We start from the raw sequence: 26,117 nt of genomic DNA, 5'->3' as shown, positions 1-26,117 counted from the left end.
TAGTTTGTGATTTCACTTATATTCTGAGATCAGCATTCATTACAAATATCCTCTAAGCTAAATGAGCTATTATAATTTTAATAGGAAACTGAAGTCTTGGATGAGGATGCCATGTGATAAGTGAGGCATGGTTCCCACAAAATTCAAAATATTCCTGACACATATGTACATCTCACATGTGAATAGGTGAGGATAAACACATACTCTACCCTACATTTCTTTTCAGGATCTCAGCAGTTCTGTGAAGGCTTCCCATGCAGGTTCCAAGGCAGATAAGTGGCCAACTACATCAAGGTGCCCTGACTTTTGGGGAGAAAGAGAAAGCTCCTCCCTGGCTTGTTCCATTCCAGAGCAAAGAAGTCTGGGTCTGGGCACATGGACAAGCTTTCTTTAGTCTAAAGCCAAGAGCAGATTTGATCAAATTTCTGAGTTATTGTGGTAAGACACTAAACTTGCCTGTCTTCTGGGAATATTTAGGTAGAACGAGAGGTCACTGAGATAACCCCAGGAATCCTACCCCCAAACTGCCCATGTCATCCCAAGTCATTCTTCTCTTACTGACAAAAACCAAAAGATAAGAAGGCAGCTAAAATACCAATTTGTTCTGCAGATAAAATGTTATCTTAATGCAAAGTTTTCTTCTTGAGATTTATCATTTTCCTATTAAATTGTATCATTTATCATGCCTTAAAAGCAATATAAGTGTCTAAGGAAATCAGTAACAGAGGAAGGAATGAGAAAAGGACTTAGTAACTGGAGATGGTTACTCGTTTATGGGGGGGGAATCTTTCTGGCCTGTTTTCTACCAGGAATTATAAATGCATATATGCCTACACGTATGCATTGCGAAGTCAAACTTAAAGTATCAGTTTACTATGTGCAGTGCTCCGACCACAGGGGATATAATGATGAATAAGACAGATGGGGCCCTTGCTCCCTTGGAACTTAATTTGATAAACAAGAAAAAAAACAAGCAGACAAGATAATTCCCACTGTGATAAGTGCTCTGAAGAAAACCAACGCTGTGATGGGATAGACAGTGAGTGAGGGGGCAGGGAAGGCAACGTCAAATGAGGAGTTGACTTGTCAGCTGAGACTTAAAATGACAAGGCATCAGCCCTAGGATGGTTAAGATGAAGAGAGTTCCATACAGAGGGAATTCAAGTTCAAAGGCCCTCTTTAATACAATGTTAGGATAGTGGGATACATTGTACCAAAGTTGCTTTCTTTTTTTTAAATATATTTATTTATTTACTTATTTATTTTTGGCTGAGTTGGGTCCTCGTTTCTGCGCGTGAGCCCCCTCCAGTTGCAGCGCGTGGGGGCACTCCTCACAGGGTGCGCGGGCCTCTCATCACGGCGGCCCCTCCTGTTGCAGAGCACAGGCTCCAGGCACGCAGGCTTCAGTAGCCGTGGCACGCGGTTTCAGTAGTTGTGGCTTGCAGGCTCTAGAGCGCAGGCTCAGTAGTTGTGGCACACGGGCCCAGCTGCTACATGGCATGTGGGATCTTCCCGGACCAGGGATTGAACCCGTGTCCCCTGCACTGGCAGGAGGATTCTTAATCACTGTGCCACCAGGGAAGCCCCCAAAGTTTCTTTTAAATTAAAGACTATATTAACTGTATTCCTATTTTAAATATAGCAGTGTGTACATGTCAATCCTAAACTCCCAATCTATCCCTCCCCCCACCCTTCCCAGTCCCCCCAAGTTCATTCTCTAAGTCTGCAAGTCTGTTTGTTTTGTAAATAAGTTCATTTGTATGATTTTTTTTTAGAGTCTGCATATAAGCGATACCATATGATATTTGTCTTTGTCTGACTTACTTCAATTAGTATGATAATCTCTAGGTCCATCCATGTTGCTGCAAATGGCATTATTTCATTCTTTTTATGGCTGAGTAACAGCCCATTGTATATATGTACCACATCTTCTTTATCCATTCATCTGTCGATGGACATTTAGGTGGTTTCCATGTCTTGGCCACTGTAAACAGTGCTGAAATGAACATTGGGGTGCATGTATCCCTTCAAACTATGTTTTTCTCTGGATATATGCTCAGGAGTGGGATTGCTGGATCATATGGTAACTGTATTTTTAGTTTTTTAAGGAACCTCCATACTGTTCTCCATAGTGGCTGTACCAATTGACATGTACACACTGCTCTATTTAAAATAGATAACCAGGGACTTCCCTGGTCTTCCAGTGGTTAAGAATTGGTCTTGCAACACAGGGGACACTTGTTTGATCCCTGGTCGGGGAACTAAGATTCCACATGCCGCAGGGCAACTAAGGCTGCATGCCACAACTACTGAGCCCGCACACAACAACTAGAGAGCCTGTGTGCCACAACTAGAGAGCCCATGTGCTCTGGAGCCAGCATGCCACAACTAAGACCCAATGCAGCCAAAAATAAATAAATAAATATTCAAAAATAAAATAAAATAGATAACCAATGAGGACCTAGTGTAAAAACAAAAAAAAAAGACTATATTAACGATATTCCTAATAATTTTCTGTTGTCGAGAAAAACATAAGCTAAATAATGCCTGGCAATCAACCACAAAGAAACTTCAAATCAAATTTTGTAATTATCATCACTTTTCTTCCATTATCTATGCCACCCACCTACTTAATTTCACTGAAATGTATTTATGATAGGATATATATCCATTTGAAATCCTTTTTTGAATGCAATTGTGTTTAAAGGTGGCAAATTAAACCACAGGTTTGATCAGAATCAAGGAAAACTGAATGCTCTTCAATCAAATTTGGCCAAAGTCAGTTAACTTCTTAGAAACTTATAATGGAACAAACCAAGAGAAAGGCACAGCTCAAACTGTCACCACACTTCCTCATGTTGGCCCATCACCTTCATGAGACATCCTTTCAATCCTAAAGACAATTAATTCATAGTTTATAACTGTAAGTTTGAGGCATAGAGTAGATTTATTAGTAAAGAGTAGATTTATTATTTCTCTTTGGAAAGGTATCTCCTATGTAGCAACTAAAAATTCCACATGCAATTTCATAGTTAAATATTGGCACATCAGGGTTTCCTGATGGTACTACTAGGAACTGAAACTACCAATACCAATACCAACATATTGTCAATTAAAGTGGAATTATTTTAAGTGGAATTATACTTACGGAAACTTTTCAGGAATATTCCTTTTCAGTTTATAGACTTCATCTGATTTGATTTTTAAGGGCCTTTCAAATATTATCTATCTATCTATCTATATATATATATATCTCTCTATATATATATCTCATATCTGCTCCTTTATGAGTCCCCACACTTGGAGCCCCTTATTCTCACATATATGTATATGTATGTATGTATTTTTAAAAACTTTTAATTTTAGAACAGTTTTAAAGGTATAGAAACATTGTGAATGTAGTACAGAGAGTTCCTGGACCTTTGGAACCTAAACACAGATAACAATATTTGTACAATAACATATTGCCCAGAGATTACTGCTGTGGTGTCCTGGTCAACCAGTGTAAAAAGGTAAAAAGCTCAGATAGTGATGATAATAATAATCATAGCTGTATTTATCAAATTCCTTCCTTACACCAGGCCTGGTATCAGGTACTTTACATGAATTATCTTATTTAATTCTCATAATAGTCCTGTAAGTAGGCGTTATCCTCATTTTGCAGACAAGAATACTGATGCTCAGAAAAGTAATTTACCCAAAGTCACCCAATTAGTAAGTGGTAGAACGAGGATCTGAACTCGGGTTTGTCTGATTAGACAGCCCCTGCTCTGTCTTAACCATTTGCTACACTGTCTCTCCAAGATGGGCCCCTGAGTTGCCATGTCTTCTGGTCTGTTATAAATCAGACTCTGCCCCAACCTCGGAAGACAATCCTGTAGGCAGCCTCGGCCCCTATTCTTGGCTTTGCCCAGATCTGGCTTCCTAGCCTCTCCCTGTTCCCAGTATGCCAAGTAGTTGATTTTCCAGGGGATTCTAGATTGACTGAAACTGGAATCTTTGTTGGCATATTATATTGCTCTATCAGGCATCTGACTTGGGCAGTCTTTTGGAGTTAAAATGTAATATCAATTTTGAGTGTTCTTTTGAGTTGGGAGAAAATCTAGGTCCATTACTAAGTTCCTATGATGAGAGATGTATGCCCAAGGCCAAGAACAGTAAAAGAGCACAAGGGCAAGAGTTGAACGGGCTTCATGGAATACACTGAACTGGAGGTGAGATAATCACATGTAACTTTAAAAACAAAGCATTGCCCTGAAATACCAACATTTAAAATCATTTTTCTTTTCCAAACTGTTTCTTACTTCTTACTCTTCACACACTGTGTAAGAAAGATCCACTGACCATTATTTCTACACTTGCAAATACACTCTCAAGATTCTTGACATTTTTCAAGCCCCTAATGCTTAAGGAAACAAACGCTGGCTGACTGGCGGGTATCTCCAAGGAAGAGACTGCTTATGTCTGCTCCTTTCTGAATCCCCACGCTTGGAGCCCCTTATTCTCACAACCTATCACATCTTTCTCGTTTACAATTCTCAGCAGGATCCCTGGTTGATGGTTACACAGACTGTGCACTAAACACCGTTTCCTCAGTCCATGTAACCACTGATCTTCCTGAAGCGCCAAAATCAATCCGTGCTTCAGGACTTGAGAAAAGATTATCAACAAAGGGAGAGCCATCTAAGAGAAAAAGTAAATAAGTTCTTGCAGAGAAAATAAATGCCATTGTCATACACAGCAATAAGATTGATTAAATTCTTCAAGGATATGAGCTGACAATTCAAGCAGTGGGAATGTGATAACGAAGGTTTCATAGCTTCACAGTAACTGGGCCTCCAAGAAGACAGCAAGGATGCCTAAATCTTTTTTTTATTGCTGTTAGGAAGAAAGTAAAAGTACCAAGATCAAGAATTCAATTTACTTCTCTTAGCTTTCTAAACATTGTATAAATAACTACATTATTGAACAAAGTGCAGTGTAGAATTTAATAAAAAGCAGTGCAACTAAAAATGAGATACACCTCCTCCCTTTTCAGAGCAGCATGTTCTATTGTGGACAAAAGACTTGATTTCTCAAAGAGCCATGTGATACTATGAACGTAGTAGCTGGAATGCAAAGCAAAAGATCTAAATTTTCAAACCATTTCTGTTACTGGTCACCTATGCTTTTCAACAAATCACCTCCCTTGGGATTATATCCCTATTTACAAAAAGGTGATAATTATTTCTTATCTACCCCAGAGAATTAGAAGACAATGGGGCACTAAAACAAAGGGAACATTTTAAAGACCTTAAGAAGCAACAGCACCCTGGTGGGTAGGGGATGTGATAAGCACAGAGGCCACGCATGAGTGGGGGGCAGGGAGGATACAGGAAATCTCTATCTTTCGCTTAATCCCACGCATGAGTGGGGGGCAGGGAGGATACAGGAAATCTCTATCTTTCCCTTAATCCTGCTGTGAGCCTAAACTGCTAGTAAAAAATAAAATTAAAAAAAAAAAAAAAAACTTTCCGTTTTGGAAAAAATTACTTCTATTTTATGGAGAAATACTTTCCTAATAGTGAACTTGTCCAAAAAAAAAAAAAGATTTTATAATCTTAAAAAAGAAAAAGATTGCTGAAAATGGATACAGAGGCCTTGAGTGTATCTTCGACCTATATAAGTCATAATGATTAAAATTTCAAAGAAACTGTTATACAGCATGGGCATTTAATCATAATCCTATTTGTTCTATGTTGTAACAGTATTTCTTCTGGCACCAAGGAGGAGTGTTATCACATCACAGCAAACAAGTTAAATATTTTGGGTTTTCTTTAGAGCAGTTAGAAAAGACTTTCTTTCCCACTTTTGCCTCCATCATGTTGCATTCTGCATTTATAAAATGGTAATAGGGGTGATCCTGGTTCTTGTCCAAGTGCCTCTGTACATGCTGAGACCCACGGGAGTAATATGGACTTCAAGTAATGAGACTGCCTTCTTTCTTTTTTCAATATTCCAACCCCTGATTTATGCAACCAAAGGAATCACATCTTTCGGTTGAGTCACTGGGAGGCAATACCCTTATTTCAGTGATGCTGTCAGTGCTCAAGGTTGTTTTTGGAAACATCTTCAGAGCCAGTTTACAAGCCTCCTAAGCAAAATGACCTCACCACTCCTGCCTCCAAAGAAGGAGGTTAACAGACACAGCTCTTGCTTTATAGAACCTTACAGTCTACTATGTGTTATTTTCATCTTAGCATGATCATTAAGAGAGAAAATCTTCAATAAGTAATCCCTGGGGAACTCCCACAAGGAATGAATTACTTGCAAAGCTACAATCTAGAGCAACACTGTCCAACAGTAATATAACCTGAGCCACATATGTAGTTTAAAATTTTCTAGTTGCCACATTTTGAAAAAGGTAAAAAGAAACAGTTAAAATTAATTTTTTTTTTTTTTGCGGTAAGCGGGCCTCTCACTGTTGTGGCCTCTCCCGTTGCGGAGCACAGGCTCCGGACACGCAGGCTCAGCGGCCATGGCTCATGGGCCCAGCTGCTCCGCGGCATGTGGGATCTTCCCGGACCGGGGCACGAACCCATGTCCCCTGCATCGGCGGGCAGACTCTCAACCACTACGCCACCAGGGAAGCCCTTAAAATTAATTTTAATAATATATTTTATTCAACCCAATCAGTTCAACATGTAATCAATATAAAAAAATTATTGAGATATTATTTTACATTCTTCTTTCATACCAAGTCTTTGAAATTCAGTATTTTATACTTACAGCACATCTCAATACAAATTAGCCACATTTCAGATGCTCAATAGCCCTCTGAAGCTAGTGGGCACCTATTGGACAGCACAGATCTGGATCTTTTTCTTCCCCAAATAATGAAAGCTAGTGAGCTATTTCGTATTGGATTAACTGAGTTCTTCTTGACATTTTCTTAATTCCTTTCACTTGTGAGTAGATGACCATGGTACAAGAAAGCTGTCTGTAACACTGGGTAGAGTTTGGCATTATAACAAAAAAAACTATAACAAAGTCAATCTGACCTATGCCAGAAAAAATGGAAATTAAAACAGAAATGGTAAAGAAAGGTCTAGCAGCTCTTTCACCCACCAACAATTTGGCCTCTGGTTGGCCTCTTAGATGCCACTGTAGCTTGGAGAGGCTGCCTGTGGCTTTCTCAAAACCGGGAAAAGCTGGAGACAGCTTTCAAGGGGAGGGGTTTGCCTTTGCCTAGGAAAAACAAAACCTGTGATCTAAGTTGCCTAATCATTCACAACCCAAACATGCTGAAAACAAAGGAATAGCGAGGGGGCAAGGACCTGGGGAGAGCAGTGAGCCAGAGGGGCTGGAGAAGCTGAGACAGGAATTTAGAGCTTAGGAACAGCAGGGGAGAAAGGAAAGGAAATTGAAGACTCAGGAAGTGCCTCTGAAGACCCTTCATTCCATTATCCAGGGAGACCAAGGAGGCCAGGCCTCCCTGCATTCATTCTTAGCAAGAGTGCAGACTCCATGGCCCAGACCTGCGCACAAAGGTACTTCATGTCTGTTGTGTGGCACGGAGGCACATCCTTTAAGAGGAGCCATACCAACCACCATCAAGATTTGCCATCCAGGACATGCAGTGTCCCAGTGTCACGTGGGGTTCTCGCACAGCTAAGCAAAATCCTTGGCCATGTGGCCAAGGGCTAGACTGCTTGCCCCAACTCCCACTGGCAGTTTCGAGGAAACACAGCTCCTGCCTCATTAGTGGGCAATTTTTGGTGAATGAATGGAGTTGATCTCCTTTAAAGAACTTTAAATTCTTCCATTAAATGATCAAGAGTGGAAACCTGAGATTTTGAACATTAAAAAAAAAATCCATGAAATTAAATGTATTCTGTTCCATAATTTGCCCCATTTCTTTTAATATAAAAATGTTTTAAATTACTAACCAGTTAAATAATTTTCCTTCTCTACATTCAAGCAAAATTAACATTCCAGGAGGACACATCCATGGTTTTGGATGTCCCTTTGAACACCAATGGGAAGGCTGGACTGGCCTAGTCACCACACCCAGAACACACCTTTGCTTCCCTCCCCCTGCTCGTTTGCTCATGCCACTCTCCATGCCCCAGATGCCCTGCCCTCTCTTTCCATTCACCTGCTGATATTTTATCCATCGTTCAAACACAGTTTAATTTATATCCTAGCTCCTCATGAAGCCTCTTTCTGCTGTCCCTGATCCAGAGGCTCTCTTCCAAACTTCATCTTTCAGTTCCACTCACTTGACTTTGACCTGTGGCCTGTTGGTAGGTGGGTGTGTTGCTGGATCTCGAATGCAAGCACACTCCTCCACCTGCAAATATTTCCTGAGTTTTGTGCTAGGCACTGTGCTGGACTAGTGGCTCGACAGACTTTTTGTCTTCCCTGTGACCATTCACACTGCCCTCTGTAACATTTCTCCTTGAACTAAGTGATTTTCAGCCTGGAGATCAGGGAAAAACCACAACTCCTTCTAGTGCATGCGTCAGAGACCCAGATATGGGAAAGGACTTCTCCAAGCCATGCTCTTGCCTGGCCCCTGCCTCAGCCCCAAGGGAATGTGATACTTATGCCTCACATCTTTAGCTTCTGGTCTCCTCAGGACCAACACATTGTCCTAAATAAAATCGAGAGTCACGCTTATTAACTGACTAATTCTTGTTGTCAGGAAGAAAATGATGACTCACATGGTTAGGTGACCTGACCTCACATAGTGATAGCGTGATGATCACAACCCACCATAGATACCAACCATGCCCCTCCCTTCAGGGACTCCCCGATGTGAGCTGTATGTACTGCACACAGGGTACTTTTGGGAAGTGGATTTTCAACAGATCCCACCATTTAGCCTGCTCTATTACCTCTGGACTCGAGAAAGACTTTCTAACATCAAACATGACACCAAAGTGGGATTTTAAAGCAGCACCATAAAGCCAACATTCTTAGTCCAAACACAGCACTCCCTTCCTTCTTGTACACTGCTGACGAACGTGTGTATGTCTGTGGATGTCAGAACATGTTACCAGATCACAGGCTGTTTTGAAAACAGATATAGCTTTGGGTTTTGTTGGTAGTCTCCACAGAAGTGGATGCCATTTTTAATATTTGCTAAGTTTTTTGAAGCCATTTTTCTTTTTTAAAAACTCTGCCCAAATAAGAAAGTGTTCTGGAGTAGAGACAATAAAGAAACAAATCACTGTACTTGGCACAGTCATCCTAGGAGGGGTTGATTAAGTGTGGACCATACTGTGAAAGGAAAATAGGAAAGAGATCATAGAGACCACAGTTGGTTAAGGGTGACAGCCGCCAGAAAGGAACAAACCCGTGGTGCCAATAATCTCTGAAATATTTTCTCATTAAGGACACATGAAAAAAGAGCCTCCACTAGGTTAAGGATTATTCTGTAAGAAAGGAACAAGCCTGGAAGGCAGATTTCTGTATACAGTGTTTTGTTGATGCTTGGTACCTAACTGCCAAAGTCAGCAAGAGACACGATGGGGATTTTTTCAAATATATCATTATTATTGTTTTTAGGCCTGGCCAGGGGAATCTCATGCTTCTGAAAGCAAAGGATGAGCAGCCTTTTAGAGGCCAAGCACAGCAGGGCTATCTCCCACAAAGAGCTTCGGCCCTGGTTCCCAGGCCCTCCTCGGAAAAGCAAGTCTCCTTAAACTCCTGAGAAGGAGGGAGACGGCAGCCTTTCCTCAGCTGCCTAACAGGGGGCCTCAGATCAAGTCGGAAAACCACAGCAATCACTTTATAAACCCAAAGTGGAGAGGAATCTGGGACAGAATGCCGGCACAAGCTAGCCCTGGAATGCTCCAATTTTGGAGCAAATGTCTTGTTTCAAATATATTCCACACACATGCACAGCAGTTACCACCGCCTCGAGGAGAACCCCACACATGGAGAGTAAAATGGGGAAGAATTAGATTGTTTGGGTTCTTTAGTAGCTAAAATTTAGTCACTCTCATTTTTTTGTTTTCCTAAAAAAAGGACCACACAGTCAATCCCCATTACATTCTGGCAGATAGGAGTATAAACAATACACAGCTTTTGGTTGTCAATGGAAAATACTGGTTCCTAAATTTTTATCTTCCATTTATAATTAATGGCATTGATTTTTTAAAATTCCAGGAGCAAAACACCTGAAATACAATCTATTTTCTGCTATTTCAGAAACGAATAATTCCTAGGCCATTTAGTCCCCTCTTTCATCCTCTGGTTGCCTACTGTGTATTTGCGTCTATAACTGGGGTGACCTGACTTTACTCCAGCCCCTTCCTCCTGCTGTGACTGTGGTTCCCACGTGATTATTTTTATGTAGAACCTCCTTTTCACCTTGCTTCATCCTCCAGTGCAGCCTGTCCAACTGAACACTCCCCTCGCCTCCACAGGGACTTTTGGCTCTAATGAGCTCTGTGAGAAATGTACAATATAAGAAATGGATCCATTTTAAATGTGACCTTTAAAATGGAGTGCAAAACAAGACGCGAAAGTAAACCCAAACAAATTGGAAAGCTTGTAATTTAGTCAATAAGTATGCTCAGTTCAATATATATTTTCCATTAAGTATAAACTCAGGGAAAGGCCACTTCTCATAGAAGTGTGAAAGTAAAGATTATTTCATGTTTCTCATGCTAAGAAATTCATAACATCAATAATACGATATTATAGTATATAAGTAGAATTATGATAAAACATGGAAGATCTGATAAACATAGGCATTGATAAGCATCTTTGCCTTAGACTCTGGGCTTGTGGATTCAATGGTTTGTCACAGAGAATACAAACGCAAGACTTCATTCTGGGGGCCTCTAAAATGTACTATTATTTTCTCTCAATAAAATAATCAACAAATCCATATGCATTACTGCCTATTACTAATAAAACGTTAAAGTGATCCGACATGCTTTTAGCATGGACATTAACATGAAAATTCTAAAGAGGTGAAATGGGTTACTGACCTCTGGCTAGGGAGAAGATGGTCCTCGGCTCATAGTTTTGAGTTATGTGTTGTTATTCCCCTCTATGGTAGTTGTGTTGAAAAAAGCACTATTTGCAAAGAGAAAGCCAGTGTGGATCCACTATATCACTTATTCACTTAACAGGTTTTCCTTAGCTTTGTCAGAAATGCATTTAAGAGTTTGAAGAACTTAGTGAGATTGATTTGCCAGCATCAAATTACTTTGTTCCTGGCACAGAATTTCTATAATATTTATAAGTCTGCCAACTGCCTAACAAGTACATTTAAACTGTGAAGGAGTTCTCCATTTGTTGGTACCAGTTTTGAAGGGAATTCAACATACGAGGGAGAAAGGGATATAAGATTTAGGGGAATTAAGAATCTTTATAGCTCTAAGATATTAAATCACACATAATTTTGTGAAAGATAATCAGATAATAAATGTTAAAAGTTTAGGCTCTGGAATAAATTACTCTGTTTGTTCAAGTAGAGATGTGTGATCGAACAGGATCTGGTCAGGGTTCCTCTATGGTGGTGCTACTGGGTTCTGTCTCTATTCTTCATTAGGTAAATTCCCAGGGTTTGAATAAGTTACCTTAGATCAAAAGTTCTCAAATTTCTCTATACAGAAGAATCACCTGGATTACTGTTAAAAGTAAAGATTGCTGGGCCCAGATCCCAGGGTTTCTGATTTCATTCATTTAGGTTTTGATTTAGTAAGTCTGTAATAGAGTCTGAGAAATTGTATTTTTAAAAACTGAGATGAGGGCTTCCCTGGTGGCGCAGTGGTTGAGAGTCCGCCTGCTGATGCAGAGGACACGGATTCGTGCCCCGGTCCGGGAGGATCCCACATGCCGCGGAGCGGCTGGGCCCGTGGTCCACGGCCGCTGGGTCTGCGCGTCCGGAGCCTGTGCTCCGCAATGGGAGAGGCCACAACAGTGAGAGGCCCGCGTACCGCAAAAAAAACAAAAAAAAACTGAGATGAAATTCACATAACATAAAATAACCATTTTAGTGTGTCCAATTCAGTAACCTTTAGTACATCCACAATGTTGTGCAGCCGTCACCTCAGCAAGTTCATATTTTTTGTTTATTTTTATTTTTTTTTGTGGTACGCGGGCCTTTCACTGCTGTGGCCGCTCCCGTTGCGGAGCACAGGCTCCGGACGCGCAGGCTCAGCGGCCATGGCTCATGGGCCCAGCCACTCCACGGCACATGGGATTTTCCCAGACCCGGGCACGAACCCGCGTCCCCTGCATCGGCAGGCGGACTCTCAACCACTGTGCCACCAGGGAAGCCCAGCAAGTTCATTTTTAACAAACACTCCAGTGCTGCAAGTGGTTCCCAGCTGGCACACTGAGTTACCACCTTAAGTGCTCAGATGATGATGACAAGGGATGAGGAAGCCTCATGGGTCTCCTGCAGATTATAAAAGAAGAATTTTTTTTTCTTTTTTCTTTTTTGCGGTACGCGGGCCTCTCCCTGTTGTGGCCTCTTGCATTGCAGAGCAACCGGCTCCGGACGCGCCGGCTCAGCGGCCATGGCTCATGGGCCCAGACGCTCCGCGACATATGGGATCTTCCCAGACCGGGGCACGAACCCGTGTCCCCTGCATCAGCAGGCAGACTCTCAACCACTGCACCACCAGGGAAGCCCAAAAGAAGTTTTTATAAAAAGTGTCTTCAAACATCTGCCCCTGAAAAATATATGCCTTTACCTCTCCCTTTCACTAAATATAAGTGTGATACCAAGAAGCTAGTATATGTCAGGGTTTTCTATACTACTGGATTCAACAGTTATTTGTTTGGATGCACCCAGTATTTTTATGCTTGTGAAGAAGAGCAATGCCAAGTGAAGTAAAGTGAGAGAACTGGAAAAAATGAATCACCATTCTATAACCAGCCAGATCCAGGGCTTGTTTCCTTGGGTTTTAATCACATTATTATAGCACATTATTAAATTCAACTTCAGGCAATGAAATTGTCAATAAACACAGAAAAGTGTCTAGAGGAAATTAGGTTTGTCCTTATAGTCAAACTCTCCTCTAAATGTAAGTGAAAATGGTTATTCTGATAAGAGTTAATATAAACATAATAATAGCTTCAGAAAGATGTTGAGATCAATCGTTGTTTTCTCTTCAAGGTTTTAGACTCAGTTTTCCTAGTTTTAATTCATGATCAAGTTGCTCCAGAGTTGGCTCTAATTTTAGCTCATTTTTTACTCAGGGTTAGACTTCTGTGAATATTCCTGGAGTTTAGCAACTATAAAGCTCAGATGAGGTGATAGGAGCCCAGGTTAAAATGGTATCTTCCTAATGGCCGTTAGTGCTGCTTCTCTTAGCCAATACTCTGCTAAAATTACATAGACATAGAATAAGATGAATAACATCACGTTGTGATGAGTTAGAATAAGATGAAAATTCATTACAATGTGAGAAACGAGGATTCACAGACAATCTGTAATGTCAGAGAGAACCCTGGAGAAATTTCCATAAGCTGTAGGGCTGGAGAAGTTGAGCTGAAGAAACGAGGGCTGGTCTACCCTCTCTGCCTCGACGTGGAGCCACTCGCCTACCTGAAAAGAGGCAGGAAGGCAGCCCAGGAGGGGACAGTGCTCATATCTGACATGACCAGAGCATCACTACCTCTTCAACTTCCTATCTGCAGTGAGAGATCACAACTCCCAGAGAACAGTGGGCAGAAGAAAGGGCCTGGCAGTGGGGCACACTGCCCTGGCAAATGCTCCCCTAAGTAAAGCCCTGAAGGTGTGGAGACAGGAAGAATCTGGTAGCCATGCCAAAGAAGCAGCCTGAAGATAAGAAAATGTTAAGTAGGTCAGTCAGGGTCACTGGAGTGTACTGTAGGACACTCAATGCCTAAAGGCCACTGGGAACAGAGTGAGTTGTGTGCATCAACCTGACCCCAAGCTATAGATTTGAGAAGGAATTAACCAGGGGACAGTGACCAGAGGCCAAGAGATGGCCATGCACTCTGGGCGGACAGATCCTCGACTGCTTACACTCAGAGGAAGAGTATATAGCTGGAAATGATTTACTATGGAAATGAAGATTTTAGAAAAGTTCTATTCGGAAAGATTCAGGAAAATCATGGGTTTTATAAATAGAAGTGTAGAAAGCCAAAAAGTAGAGATTAGGGACAATGGGATGAGACTGAAGGAAAAGATGAGATGTAAAAGCACAGCTGATTAGGTGTAACAGGTACTGACCTCAAGTTGATCTGAGTTTGAATTCTCCTCTTCCATCTATTAGATGTATGGCTCTTAGTCTGTTCGGCAGCTATAACAAAATACCATGGACTGGGTGGCTTATAAACAACAGCAGTTTATTTCTCACAGCTCTGGAAGCTGGGAAGTTCAAGGTCAAGGCACCAGTATAGTCACCTTCTGGTGAGAATCCGCTCCTGGTTCATAGCCAACATCTTCTCACTGTGTCCTCACACGGAGGAAGGGGCTAGAGATCTCTCTGGTGTCTCTTTTGTAAAAGCACTAATCCCATTCATGAGGGGTCCTCCCTCATGACCTAATTACCTCCTAAGGGCCCCCACCTTCCAACACCACCACATATGAATTTTGGGGGAACACAAACAGTCAGACCATAGCAGTAGACTTGGGCAAATCACTTAACCTCTTTAAATTTTGGTTTCTTCATTTTTAAAGTAGGGATAAAGAAACCCATTTCACAATGCTACTTGGAACTTTAATGATTAAAACATGATTAACAATGAGAAAGTATAGGAAAAGCACTAGAACGGCCTGGGATGCAGTAAATATTTAATAACCAGTAGTCATTATTATTACTAACAAACTTAAAAGAAAAAAGAACTGATTGAGGCAAAGAAAGGATTGCAAAGGTGCCAAAAATACTATCAACAGTAATGTCCACTGGAGATATTAAAAAGCAGCATTAAAATTGCACAAATGTCTAACTGGTAATGCAAAAGAGCTCCAGCAGACTGAGACAAAGGATGAAAAACTGAAACTGATGAAAGAAAAGCTGAGTCAGTAATTCAACCTACTAATTAATTTTTGAGAATTAAATCAAACAGAACAAAAGCAATAAGCTAAAATATGAACAAGGAAGACTTCCTGGAGTGAAAAATAATCTCAGCATGCAGATCAAAGGGCTCACTGTATTTCAGGCAAAATTAATTTTAAAATATTTTAAAGACCCACACCCCTAGATATAATTAAGCAAAGAATTTAAACTATGGAGATAATGTTTTTAAGCCTCCTAAAACGGTTCCAGGGACCAGCTTACCAGAGGGATCTTTCAAACAATCTGCAAAGTGTTCCAGAGCATAGAAAAAGATGGAAAAACTTCCAAAGTATTTTACGACATGTGTATAACCAATACAACAAAACCCAACAGGGAGAAAAGAAACCACCTACTCCACTTTTACTCTTAAATCAATGCAAATCTTCTAAATAAAACCCTAGCAAACTGAATCCAGCAGTATAATTAAAATACATACGCACTATAAAGTTGGATTTAGCTCAACAAAGCAAAGATGGTCCAAGACTAATATATCTATTAATATATCAAACTGTCAGAATAGGGCAACCCAATTATAAGGTAATCCCCATTTTCTCAGTGTAAAGCTCCAAAAATTATTTTTGCTGACTTGAATAAATATTATGGATATTTATGAAATAGTCAACTATCTATTTAAAATATATCTATGCATAAACATTTGAAAGCATATAATAAAAGAGATATACAGATCTTAAAATATTGCTTTTTTCCACCTTCACTTATCATGAAAAAACTGTATTCCACCTCTCCCCATGTACACTTGACGTCAGTATCTGTTGTCACAGAAGCCACCCTGAGACGTTTAACAGTTTTCCAGAGCTACCATTTTCACTTCTGTCTGAGTACTTCTCAGTCTATGTATGATACATCAATCCATATATACGTTAATTTCAGGATATAATTTATCCTTAAATTGTTTAATTGTGATATCTACAACAAAGGCTTGTTTCACAAACTTATAACTTCCAATTCTTAAAACAGTGAGGTCATTCCCCAGGAATAATTACTAAATCAGTATTAAATGTCTTGGACTCCTTTTTAATTGATTCTTTCCAGTGACCTCTATAAGCATTCAATACCAGCACTGATCAAAGTGCTTTACCAGGCTGTTCAAAATAAAGGAAATTGAAAACGACTCTTGGACTATGAGAGAACTTGTAAGGACTTACGTATAAGATGTTGCCCTATTTTCTGAAGGGTAAGTTTTTTGGGTAAAACATATGTTATCTATACTCAATCTTTTTCACAGCAGGACACACTTAGAAAATTATAGTATTTGTATAGCACTAAAGCAACTGAAAAAGGCTGGTCAGGGTGGATGCTACCCTGGCCCTGCCGAGGCTTCTCAACAAATCAAAATTGCAGCACACCTCGGGGAAAGCACTGCTATATCTTGAGGTCCAGTAAGAACTTCCAGATCATCGTGTCAGAGGCAGAAAGGGTGACACCTGGCTCTGCCTGGCTGTGTGACCTTAGGCAAGTTACTTAGTCTCTTTGTGCTTCAGTTCTCACATCTGCAAGATGGGATAATAAGAGTCCCCAGAGAATTATTGTGAGGATTAACTGAACTAATTCATGTAAAGCACTTAGAACCATGTCCCACACGTGGTAAGTACTCAGTAAATGCTACGTTCCATAACCATGCCTAATTACAAGCAAAACAAAACAAAACAACTCTTTTAAAAATCTATAAGTAGTACCCAGATTAATTCCTCAACGTGTCACCTCATACTTCTCACACGGTCACTTTACAGTAAAACTTACCAGATAACAAGTCCTGACCTCACCCTTGGAGTTTCCAATCAAATTTTTGGGTTTTAGCCAAGGATCACTAGGGGTCTGAAAAACCCTCCTTCATGAAAGACAGACCAAAACAAAGATACAAATGACCTTAGAAGAGAAAGAGACAAAGTTGGGAGTACAAGCAAACTTAAAAATATACACAATATTGTGAAGCAACTATACTGACAAAAATTTTTTAAAAAGTAAAAAAAAATACATGTATGTGTATACCTAATACACACATATATGTATATGTATACACTTACCTACATTACACATTCACACATATAGATATAAAATTAATGCTTAAAAGCACAGGCTTTGGAGAAATAAATTATTACATTTATAAAATAAAAACAAACTTTACAAAAAAGGAGTTATCAGAAAACAGGAAAGAGTTTTTGACAATTAAAAAATATGGTGGTTGCTGCTACTGGGCATATGCCCTGAGAAAAACATATTTCAAAAAGATACATCCACCCCAGAGACTTTCCTGGTGGCGCAGTGGTTGAGAATTCGCCAGCTAATGCAGGGGACATATGTTCGATCCCTGATCCAGGAAGATCTCACATGCTGCGGAGCAACTAAGCCTGTTCACCACAACTACTGAGCCTGCGCTCTAGAGCCCACAAGCCACAACTACTTAGCCTGCACACCACAACTACTGAAGCCCGTGCACTCTACAGCCAGCACACCACAACTACTGAGCCTGCGTGCCGCAACTACTGAGCCCACGTGCTACAACTACAGAAGCCCACGTGCCTAGAGCCTCTGCTCCACAACAAGAGAAGCCACAGCAACGAGAAGCCCGTACACTGCAATGAAGAGAAGCCCCGCTCACCGTAACTAGAGAAAGCCCACGTGCAGCAACAAAGACCCAATGCAGCCAAAAATAAATAAATAAATAATAATAAAATAAAAAACAAAAAAATATACATGTACCCCAATGTTCATTGCAGCACCATGTACAATAGCCAGGATATGGAAACAACCTAAATGTCCATCTACAGATGAATGGATAAAGAAGATGTGGTGCATATATACAATGGAATATTACTCAGACATAAAAAGTAATGAAATTGGGTCATTTGTAGTGATATGGATGAACCTAGAGTCTGTCATACAGAGTGAAGTAAGTCAGAAAGAGAAAAATGAATATCATATATTAATGCATATATATGGAATCTAGAAAAATGGTACTGATGAACCTATTTGCAGGGCAGGAAAAGAGACGCAGATGTAGAGAATGGACTTGTGGACACAGGCGGGGAAGGGAAGGGTGAGACGAATTGAGAGAGTAGCACTGACATATATACACTACCATGTGTAAAATAGCTAGCTAGTGAGAAGCTGCTGTATAGCACAGGGAGCTCAGCTCGGTGCTCTGTGATGACCTAGAGGGGTGGGATGGCAGCGGGGTGGGAGGGAGGATCAAGGGAGGGGATATATGTATACATACAGTTGATTCACTTTGTTCTATAGCAGAAACTAACACAACATTGTAAAGCAATTATGCTCCAATAAAAAAATAAAACAGACTTGAAAAAAATGGCGGTTGCAGTGAATTCAATAGAATGATTAGAGAATAATGATAAGGAAATTTCCCAAGTAGTAGAAGAAAAATAAAGAAGATAGGGGAGGAAAAAAACTAAGAAAATTAGAGGATTGATCCAATACCAAAATAACAGGAGTTTTGTACAGAGAGACTAGGAGAAAGGTGGGATGCAGGGCGAAACAATTCTGAAATAAAGAACACAAGGAAATTTCCCATAACAAAAGGATCTGCATTTTCAGATGGAAAGTGCTCTCTGAATACTCAGCATAATGAATAAACCACGATCTACACCCAAAGCACATCACAGGGAAATTTTAGAAAACTATGTCTAATGAGAAGGGGGAAAAAAACCACATATATATAACAGATTAGGAATCAGAATGACATTGCCGTAAAGAAAATGATTTTTCAAAAATTTTTTCTCCCTTTTGTTTTTTCTATAATCAGTGATGTATGACTTTATTGTCAGAAAATTTTAATATTAAAAAATCTATACTTGGACACTCTAGCCTAGATTTAAATGGTTCCATTTCTTAAATGTCTTCATAATGTCACCATCTGCCTCTGCACTGATACAGAGACCCCTCTAGTCAGCGGAAGTCCTCTTCATAGAGGATGCCTGGGCTGTAGAGATTGCTGGGAACAAGTCAGTCCAGGGATTCACTGCCCAGCTGCCCTGCATAGGAGTGTTGTCCACTCACACTTACTCAGTTACTGAGAGCTTGTTTTCAAGCATACTCCCAGAATATTTTGATATCTGAAGGAAGACGGGAGAAGGCGCATAATTCTTTTTCCTTAGACACATTTTTCTATCCATTATTATCATGTCTCCACTCTTACACTTAGCATTTATTTTAATAAGGAACTGCTAAATGTTCCAATTTATCTTCATTCCATTTATTGAATACTATGTCCTAGGCTCTGCCAAGAGATGATTTTCCTATTGATGGACTTACCTGTGGAGAAGATGAACACCGTGTTGTTCCAGAGCCCACGGCTTTTTAAGGCTGTGGTGACATTTCCCACTGCTTCATCCATGAGGGACACCATTCCTGCATAGTAATGCCTATTCTTATCTTGGATAAAGTCGTATGGCTTCAGGTATTCCCCGGGGACCTGAAGGGGCTCGTGGACAGACTGGAGAGCAAGGTAGAGGAACAGAGGCTGGAAAGAGAGTTTGTGCAAATCAGTTAAGAGGGCTTGGAAGCATTAAATATATAGAGAGAAGCCCAGATTTATCAGTTAATAAAAGTAATATTCAGACAACCCACAAACTGGGTTAGAAATATTTGTAAGTCATATATCAGATAAGGGACTTGTATCTAGAATATATTAAGAACTCTTACAACTCAATAATAAAACTCAACTAACCCAACTACAAAATGGGCAAAGTATCTGAATAGATGTTTCTCCAAAGGAGATATACAAACGGCCAATAAGCACATGAAAAGATACTCTGCATCATTAGTCATTAGGGAAATGCAAATAAAAACCACACTGACATACCACTTCACACCCACTAGGAGGGTTATAATTTTAAAAATGGAAAATCAGAAGTGTTGGTGAGGATGTGGAAAAACTGAAACCCTCATTCATTGCTGATGGGGATGTAAAATGGTGCAGCCAGTTTGAAAAACAACTTGGCAGTTCCTGAAATTGTTAAAGATATAGTTACATATGAGTCAGCATTTCCATTCCTAGAAAAACAAAAGCATAAATCCACACAAAAACTTGTACACGGATGATCACAGTGGCATTATTCATAATAGCCAAAAAGTGGAAACAACTAAAATGTCCACCAGTTGATGAATGGATTAACAAAATGTGGTATATTTTCAGCAATATACAGCAATAAAAGGAATATGATGCAGCCGTAAAAAGGAATGAAGTACTGACACACCCTACAACATAGATGCACCTTGAAAACATTATGTTAAGTGACAGAAACCAATCACAAAGATCATGTTTTGTATGATTCCATTCATATACAATGTCCAGAATAGGTAAATCTATGGAAACAGAAAGTAGATTAGTGGTTGCCTGAAGCTGTAGGGAGTTGTGGGGGAGAGGAGGGATGAGTGACTTCTAACAGGTACAAGACTTCTTTTGGGGGTGGTGAAAATGTTCTAAACTTAGACTGTGGTGATGGTCACACAACTCTGTGGATTTACTATTGAATTGTGTACTTTAAATGGGTGAATTTTATGAAAATAAAACTTGAGTTCTAAAATGGCCTAGAAAGCTCTGATCAAACAAATAATAATAATAATACCAATAATTCTGTCTCATGTAATACTCAAAACCACCTTGCTACACCCATTTTACAGGTAAGTTAACTGAGGCCTAGAAAGGTTATATGACTTACACAAGTTCATATTAATTGCAGAGCAATTTCCTATTGGAAACCCCACTATTACAGTGTGGCTATGTCCCAATAGATGGGTTAGCTTTCTGCTTTAGCTGAAAAATAAGTTACTACCTTTTAGGAGAGGTTTAAGGATTGTTTATATTTTTATAAGAAAACAAGTGAACACCATGCCTTGTTAGTCTTTGATCTAGGACCAAACATAAGGCCAATTTAATTCCTGGAAACTAAGGAGTATGATACATTGATTCTATTTTACCTCTTATCCAATTTACAGAATTTAATGTTAGTGATATTCTGAGTCAGCCTCTTCCTCTTAATGAGTCTTTCTGAAGGCTCTCTTCACTGTGCTCCTATAGAATTCTTTAATGAATTGAAAACCCTCAAAGAGACAACAACTGGCTCAACCCAAGAGTAAAAACATAATTCTGTTGGAGTATTTGAGGCATTTAAATCTCATAAAGGAATGGGGAAAAGTTAGAATGCAGACTGGGAGGTGGGTCCATATTTCATTCATTACTGTTGATAAATTGTTTTAAATTACATATTACACATCACTGTGATACAGTAATGGGTATACATATACAGAACTCAAATAGACACCCAAGACAGTAATTTTTAGTTCAGATCTTTGGAACTTAGAAACACCTTTTCCCAAAAATCAAATGTTCAAAATGGCTGTTCAATATCAAAGACATCACTTTAAAACCTATTTTACTAAGGAGGCAGGTGATGGAATAAAAACCATGATGATGTAGACCCTAGGCTTCGTTTGTACATTGTTTCCATGGGAACACATTCGAAATTCTAACTCCAAAAGGCAACACTAACCACTGTGACAGGCTTTAGCTCTGCCTCTGCTGCTCCTTGACACACGCACGTTCTCCTCCAGCCACACAAGTCACACTGAAAAGTCCGTGTTCCTCCAGACCATGGTGAAGGGAAGCCCAGCAGATGCCCCACCCAGGTGGGGAGCAAGACACCTGAGCTAAGATGTTCGGAGGGGAAAGGATGTGCAGGCGTATCCAGGACCTGCCAGCGCAGTGAGGTTCTGCAGTGGGAACTGCCGTCTGGATCTTCAGCACTAGACCAAGCCCATGCACCAGCCACCAGCCAAGGTCTGGATGGGGACGGATTAAAAATTGGAAAGTGGGCTTCCCTGGTGGCACAGTGGTTGAGGGTCCGCCTGCCGATGCAGGGGACATGGGTTCGTGCCCCGGTACGGGAAGATCCCACATGCCATGGAGCGGCTAGGCCCGTGAGCCATGGCGGCTGAGCCTGCGCATCCGGAGCCTGTGCTCCCGCAACGGGAGAGGCCACAACAGTGAGAGGCCCGCGTACCGTAAAAAAAAAAAAAAAATTGGAAAGCTACAACAATTTGCAACCCACATAAAGTTTTAAAAATCAGGAAATGTCACATGAAAACCTGTTTTGTTTTGTTTTTTTATTTTCTTGAAAAATCAGAACTTCTAACAACTCCAGGTCCACACTCCATCTGACAACAAATGGCTGGAGTATGAGAAACGGAGACCCCCGGCCTCCCGCAAGGGCTCTCTGATTTTCTAGTCCCCCCACTGTCCTACCTGAATGACTTCATTTATTTAGGATAGCAGCCTGGCCCTTGTAAACATTAGACTTTGTGACCCTGGTCTGGATTCTCTACAGTGGACAGGGGTGGAGAAATGAGAACGGGAGCTCACTGTTTCAGGAGAAAGTGCTCACCCAGGCCATTATGGGCAACTCGGCAGCTCCCATGGTTAAGGAGAGAAAGGGGAAGGAAGGCAGGTCATTTCTAGCCAACAAGTGATCCCTGGAGGCGATAGCTGGGGAGGGTGGTGGAGGAGAGATCTCATAACCACTCTGGGGAAAAAATAATGTTTCTGGGACCATCATTAAAGAGTTTTATAAATATTCAGTGTGGAAATCATTCTACACACTTTGTTAAATATAGCAAGAAATTACCTGAAAACCTTTCCTGTAATTATTCTTTAGTGGTTGAAGACATGACCATCGCTCTTGAGGGATTAAAATGATAATACTACAACAATTCCCCCATTTTTCCAGTGGTCAGGCTCCTGTTAGTTCAAACAGAAGGGGCATAACTGAGAAGAGAAAATGAAAACAACCCCTGGGAGATGCAGTCTTCCCTAGCCTATGACTGTTACAGGCCCTGCAAAGGCCTCGGACTACCTGCCAACTAGACTTACAGGTAAAGGTGATTCTTGAACAAAACAAGTTGTCTTTTTCCCATTTCGTCAACAGTGATCTAGGACTATTTAGTGTATGGGCAAACATCCTTGCACACATTGGTATGGCTCTGGGTCACCAGGAGTCAGAATGATAAACAGTGTAGCCCATTTAATGAGGTGAGGACCAATGTACCACATTTTAGAGTATTTCCATCCAATATTGTAAAAATAAAGTTTCAGCTCTCACAAGGTGAACTTTATTCATGGAACAACTCATTTGCCAACAGTGCTAGATGTGAAACATTTCTATACTACTTTTAAATTGAAAAAAAAAAATAACAGAGTACTCTTCTTAGTACCACATGGTAGCCCAGTGGAAATAACAATTAACTCGGGCCCTCAGGTTCTCCACCACAGTCAGGAACCCGCCTGCAGCCTCTTGTCCTAAGACCCTCCCAGTATACAGCTGTAGCCAATTTCCCCACACCTGCCAACCTCAGCTCACTGTTAGCCCAAAGATTACAGGGGACACCAGTTCGTGCTCCGGTTTGGGAAGATCCCACATGCCGCGGAGAGGCTGGGCCCGTGAGCCATGGCCACTGAGCCTGCGTGTCCGGAGCCTGTGCTCCGCAACAGGAGAGGCCACAACAGTGAGAGGCCCACGTACTGCAAAACAAAACAAAACAAAACAAACAAAAAAAACACCCCCAAAACACCAAAGTCCTGGACCCAAGTTTGATCTCCATAGATCTCCGGGTTTGTGCAGGACCTTGATCTCTCCCTTGGTCTTTCTTGGGTCCAGATCTCTGCTCTCACCAACCCAGTTACAGCTGCCACCTTTACACCAACCCTAGCTGTACGCCTTTCTTTAGGTCTGTAAATTGGAATCCTAAATGTGAATCATGACCAAATATTTAGGTATTAAGTAAAAGTATGACATTATAACCTAAAGTTATTAGCATATTAAAATGGTGCTAAGGGTTCATTTCCCTTTCTCATTATGCTAATTCCAGTAAGGAAGAAAGCCTTAAATTCATTTCTTTAGTACATTTCCCTAATTTAAAGTATAACTTTTTAAAAAGCATATGGTATGTTTGTAGAGTGTTATTCTCTTTGACTTCCAAATTAAGACATTTCTTCCCAAATTGTGACAGGAAAAAGTAAGTGTCTACCACTAGAAACTCACATTTGTTTTAAGAAGCTGCTAGTTAGATGAGGTATGAGAGAAAACATTTATTTTTATTCTGCAAAGTTTTGAGGGGGGCTATTTTTAACCAAACAATATTTTGTGAATGTGTTACTTTCACATTGTAGTATTAGTACTAAGGGAATTATCCTGTAGAAAAAAGAGAAAAGACATTCCTTCTTAACACTGTGCAGTGGTTATTAGCAATATCTCCCTGAGTCCAGCACCAATTGTGTTTGTTACAAAATAGCTCCATATGCTTTTTTTCCCCAAGTGCTCTTTAAAACAGACACGTTTTTAAGTCAGCTTGTGGATACTTTGTGTGTATTTCTTTAATGATTTCCAGCTTAGAGCAAGTTGCCTATGTTACAGTCTGTAGACAGCACAGAGAAGTTAGAACAGAATTAGATTCAATGTTGGAATAAAATGATGAAAGTCCTGTAATTGGTGTGCTGCATCCTTTCATTGAGAATCGAAACTATAAACATCGGCATTTGCTGTCTTAAACTTTCTGGAGCCATTACTCAGCTATTGATTATTTCATTCATTTATGTCTATGCTTCAAACTTGACTTTGGGGATGCTGAAAAGGCTGGCTACTGCTTCGGAACATTTCAGTCACTGTAGGAAAATGACCACCTCTCACCCAGCAATTTCCATATTACCTATAAGCAGCACCATACTAATCACACGGGTGTGGGTGGCTTGTGAGCTCTTAGGGCCTACAGTTTTCCTCAGTTCCTGAGCCTTCCCGCCCCTACACCAGTTAAGACAGCCCACCCACCAGGAATGATTTCACCCCAGGTGCTTCCTCTTATTTGATTAATGTTATGGGCACTGGGAGAGAATATTCTATTGTTCCTTAATGGAAACTAATTTTTATTGTAGGCATCTTATACTTGTTGCATGATTAAATAGTGGTATATTGTGAACTCGTAAAGGGCAGCTGGCTTCTGCTTGCTTCTCTGTGCTTGAGAGGAATCGATAGTGACTGCACATCAGAATCACTGGTTGGAGGTAGGGGTGGAGGGATAATTAAATACCAGTGATAGGGTCCCATCCCGGACCAATAAATCACAATATTTGGAAGTGGTATTTCTTCCAAGCTTTCCAGATGATCCCAATATACTGTCATTGTATTGTATATTGGAACCATCAAGCTGAATCATACACTGGGGCTCATAGTCTCTGGTCTGGGATATAAACTGTGAAGTAGGGAGCCTTGTTAAGTGCACTGAGCTCTGGAGTTAAACAGTGCAGTTTCTGATTCTGTGACCTTGAACAAGTCACCTCATTTCTCTAAGCCAGTTTGCTTACCTGTAAAATGATGCCCACTCCAAACTTCAAAGGACAGGACAAGGACCACAGTTCCCTCAAGATCTTATCTTGTTCTTTGGGTTTTTAACCTTATCTATAACATGCCAAGCCTACAGAAAAAAACTGAGAACTTAAGCCAATTACCTAGCAGTTATCTGTCCAACTACCTGAATATTGGTTTAGATCTAGATTTAAAATCTGCATATGTCTACATATTTGAGAGAATATTCCAATTTCTTCCATGTTCCACAGCAAGCATGGCCACTCCAACAAGTCAGCATGAAAGAGTAAAAAAAAAGCCAAAAGTGGGGCAAAGCTGAGGACAGACACCAGGAAAGACACTCAATGCTATGTTAGGGTAGGCAGGAAGAAACTATGTCAAAAAGGGAGTCAGGAGCCAGGTACCAAGTCTGAACAGGTATCTAAACAGGAATCCAAATGGTGATCTGCACTGAGGACCTTCAGTAACTGCCAAAGAGGCAAAGCGCAGGAAACTGGAAAAACGATAACACTGCACATTCTGTAATTTGCTGTGTTAAGAGTCCTATTGAAGGTCTAATTTTAAGGGCATGCTAATACAGTTCTTAATGAAGCCATATTTTGAGCCCAATATCTGACAACACAAATATCTGATTTAAAGGCATTTATAAGCTAAATCCAGAGAATTCAGCTTGAACTTGGGTTCAGGA

At 40.5% G+C, this 26,117-nt stretch overlaps 1 protein-coding gene across 1 annotated transcript in view; it reads right to left on the bottom strand.

Annotated features, from left to right (window-relative positions):
• Positions 1-26,117, bottom strand: part of ARSB (arylsulfatase B) — a gene marked incomplete at its 3' end in the record, with an annotated part of 190,478 nt that overhangs the window by 133,029 nt on the left and 31,332 nt on the right. Inside the window, exon 4 of the mRNA XM_079702369.1 lies at positions 19,329-19,536. Coding sequence (XP_079558495.1) covers positions 19,329-19,536 — 208 coding nt within the window. The remainder of the gene's footprint in view (positions 1-19,328; positions 19,537-26,117) is intronic.

Source organism: Hyperoodon ampullatus (genome assembly GCF_949752795.1).
Source record: "Hyperoodon ampullatus genome assembly, chromosome: 4".
Taxonomy (NCBI): Eukaryota; Metazoa; Chordata; class Mammalia; order Artiodactyla; family Ziphiidae; genus Hyperoodon; species Hyperoodon ampullatus.
The sequence above is the reverse complement of the archived record's forward strand: the minus strand, read 5'-3'. Positions and strand labels throughout refer to the sequence as shown.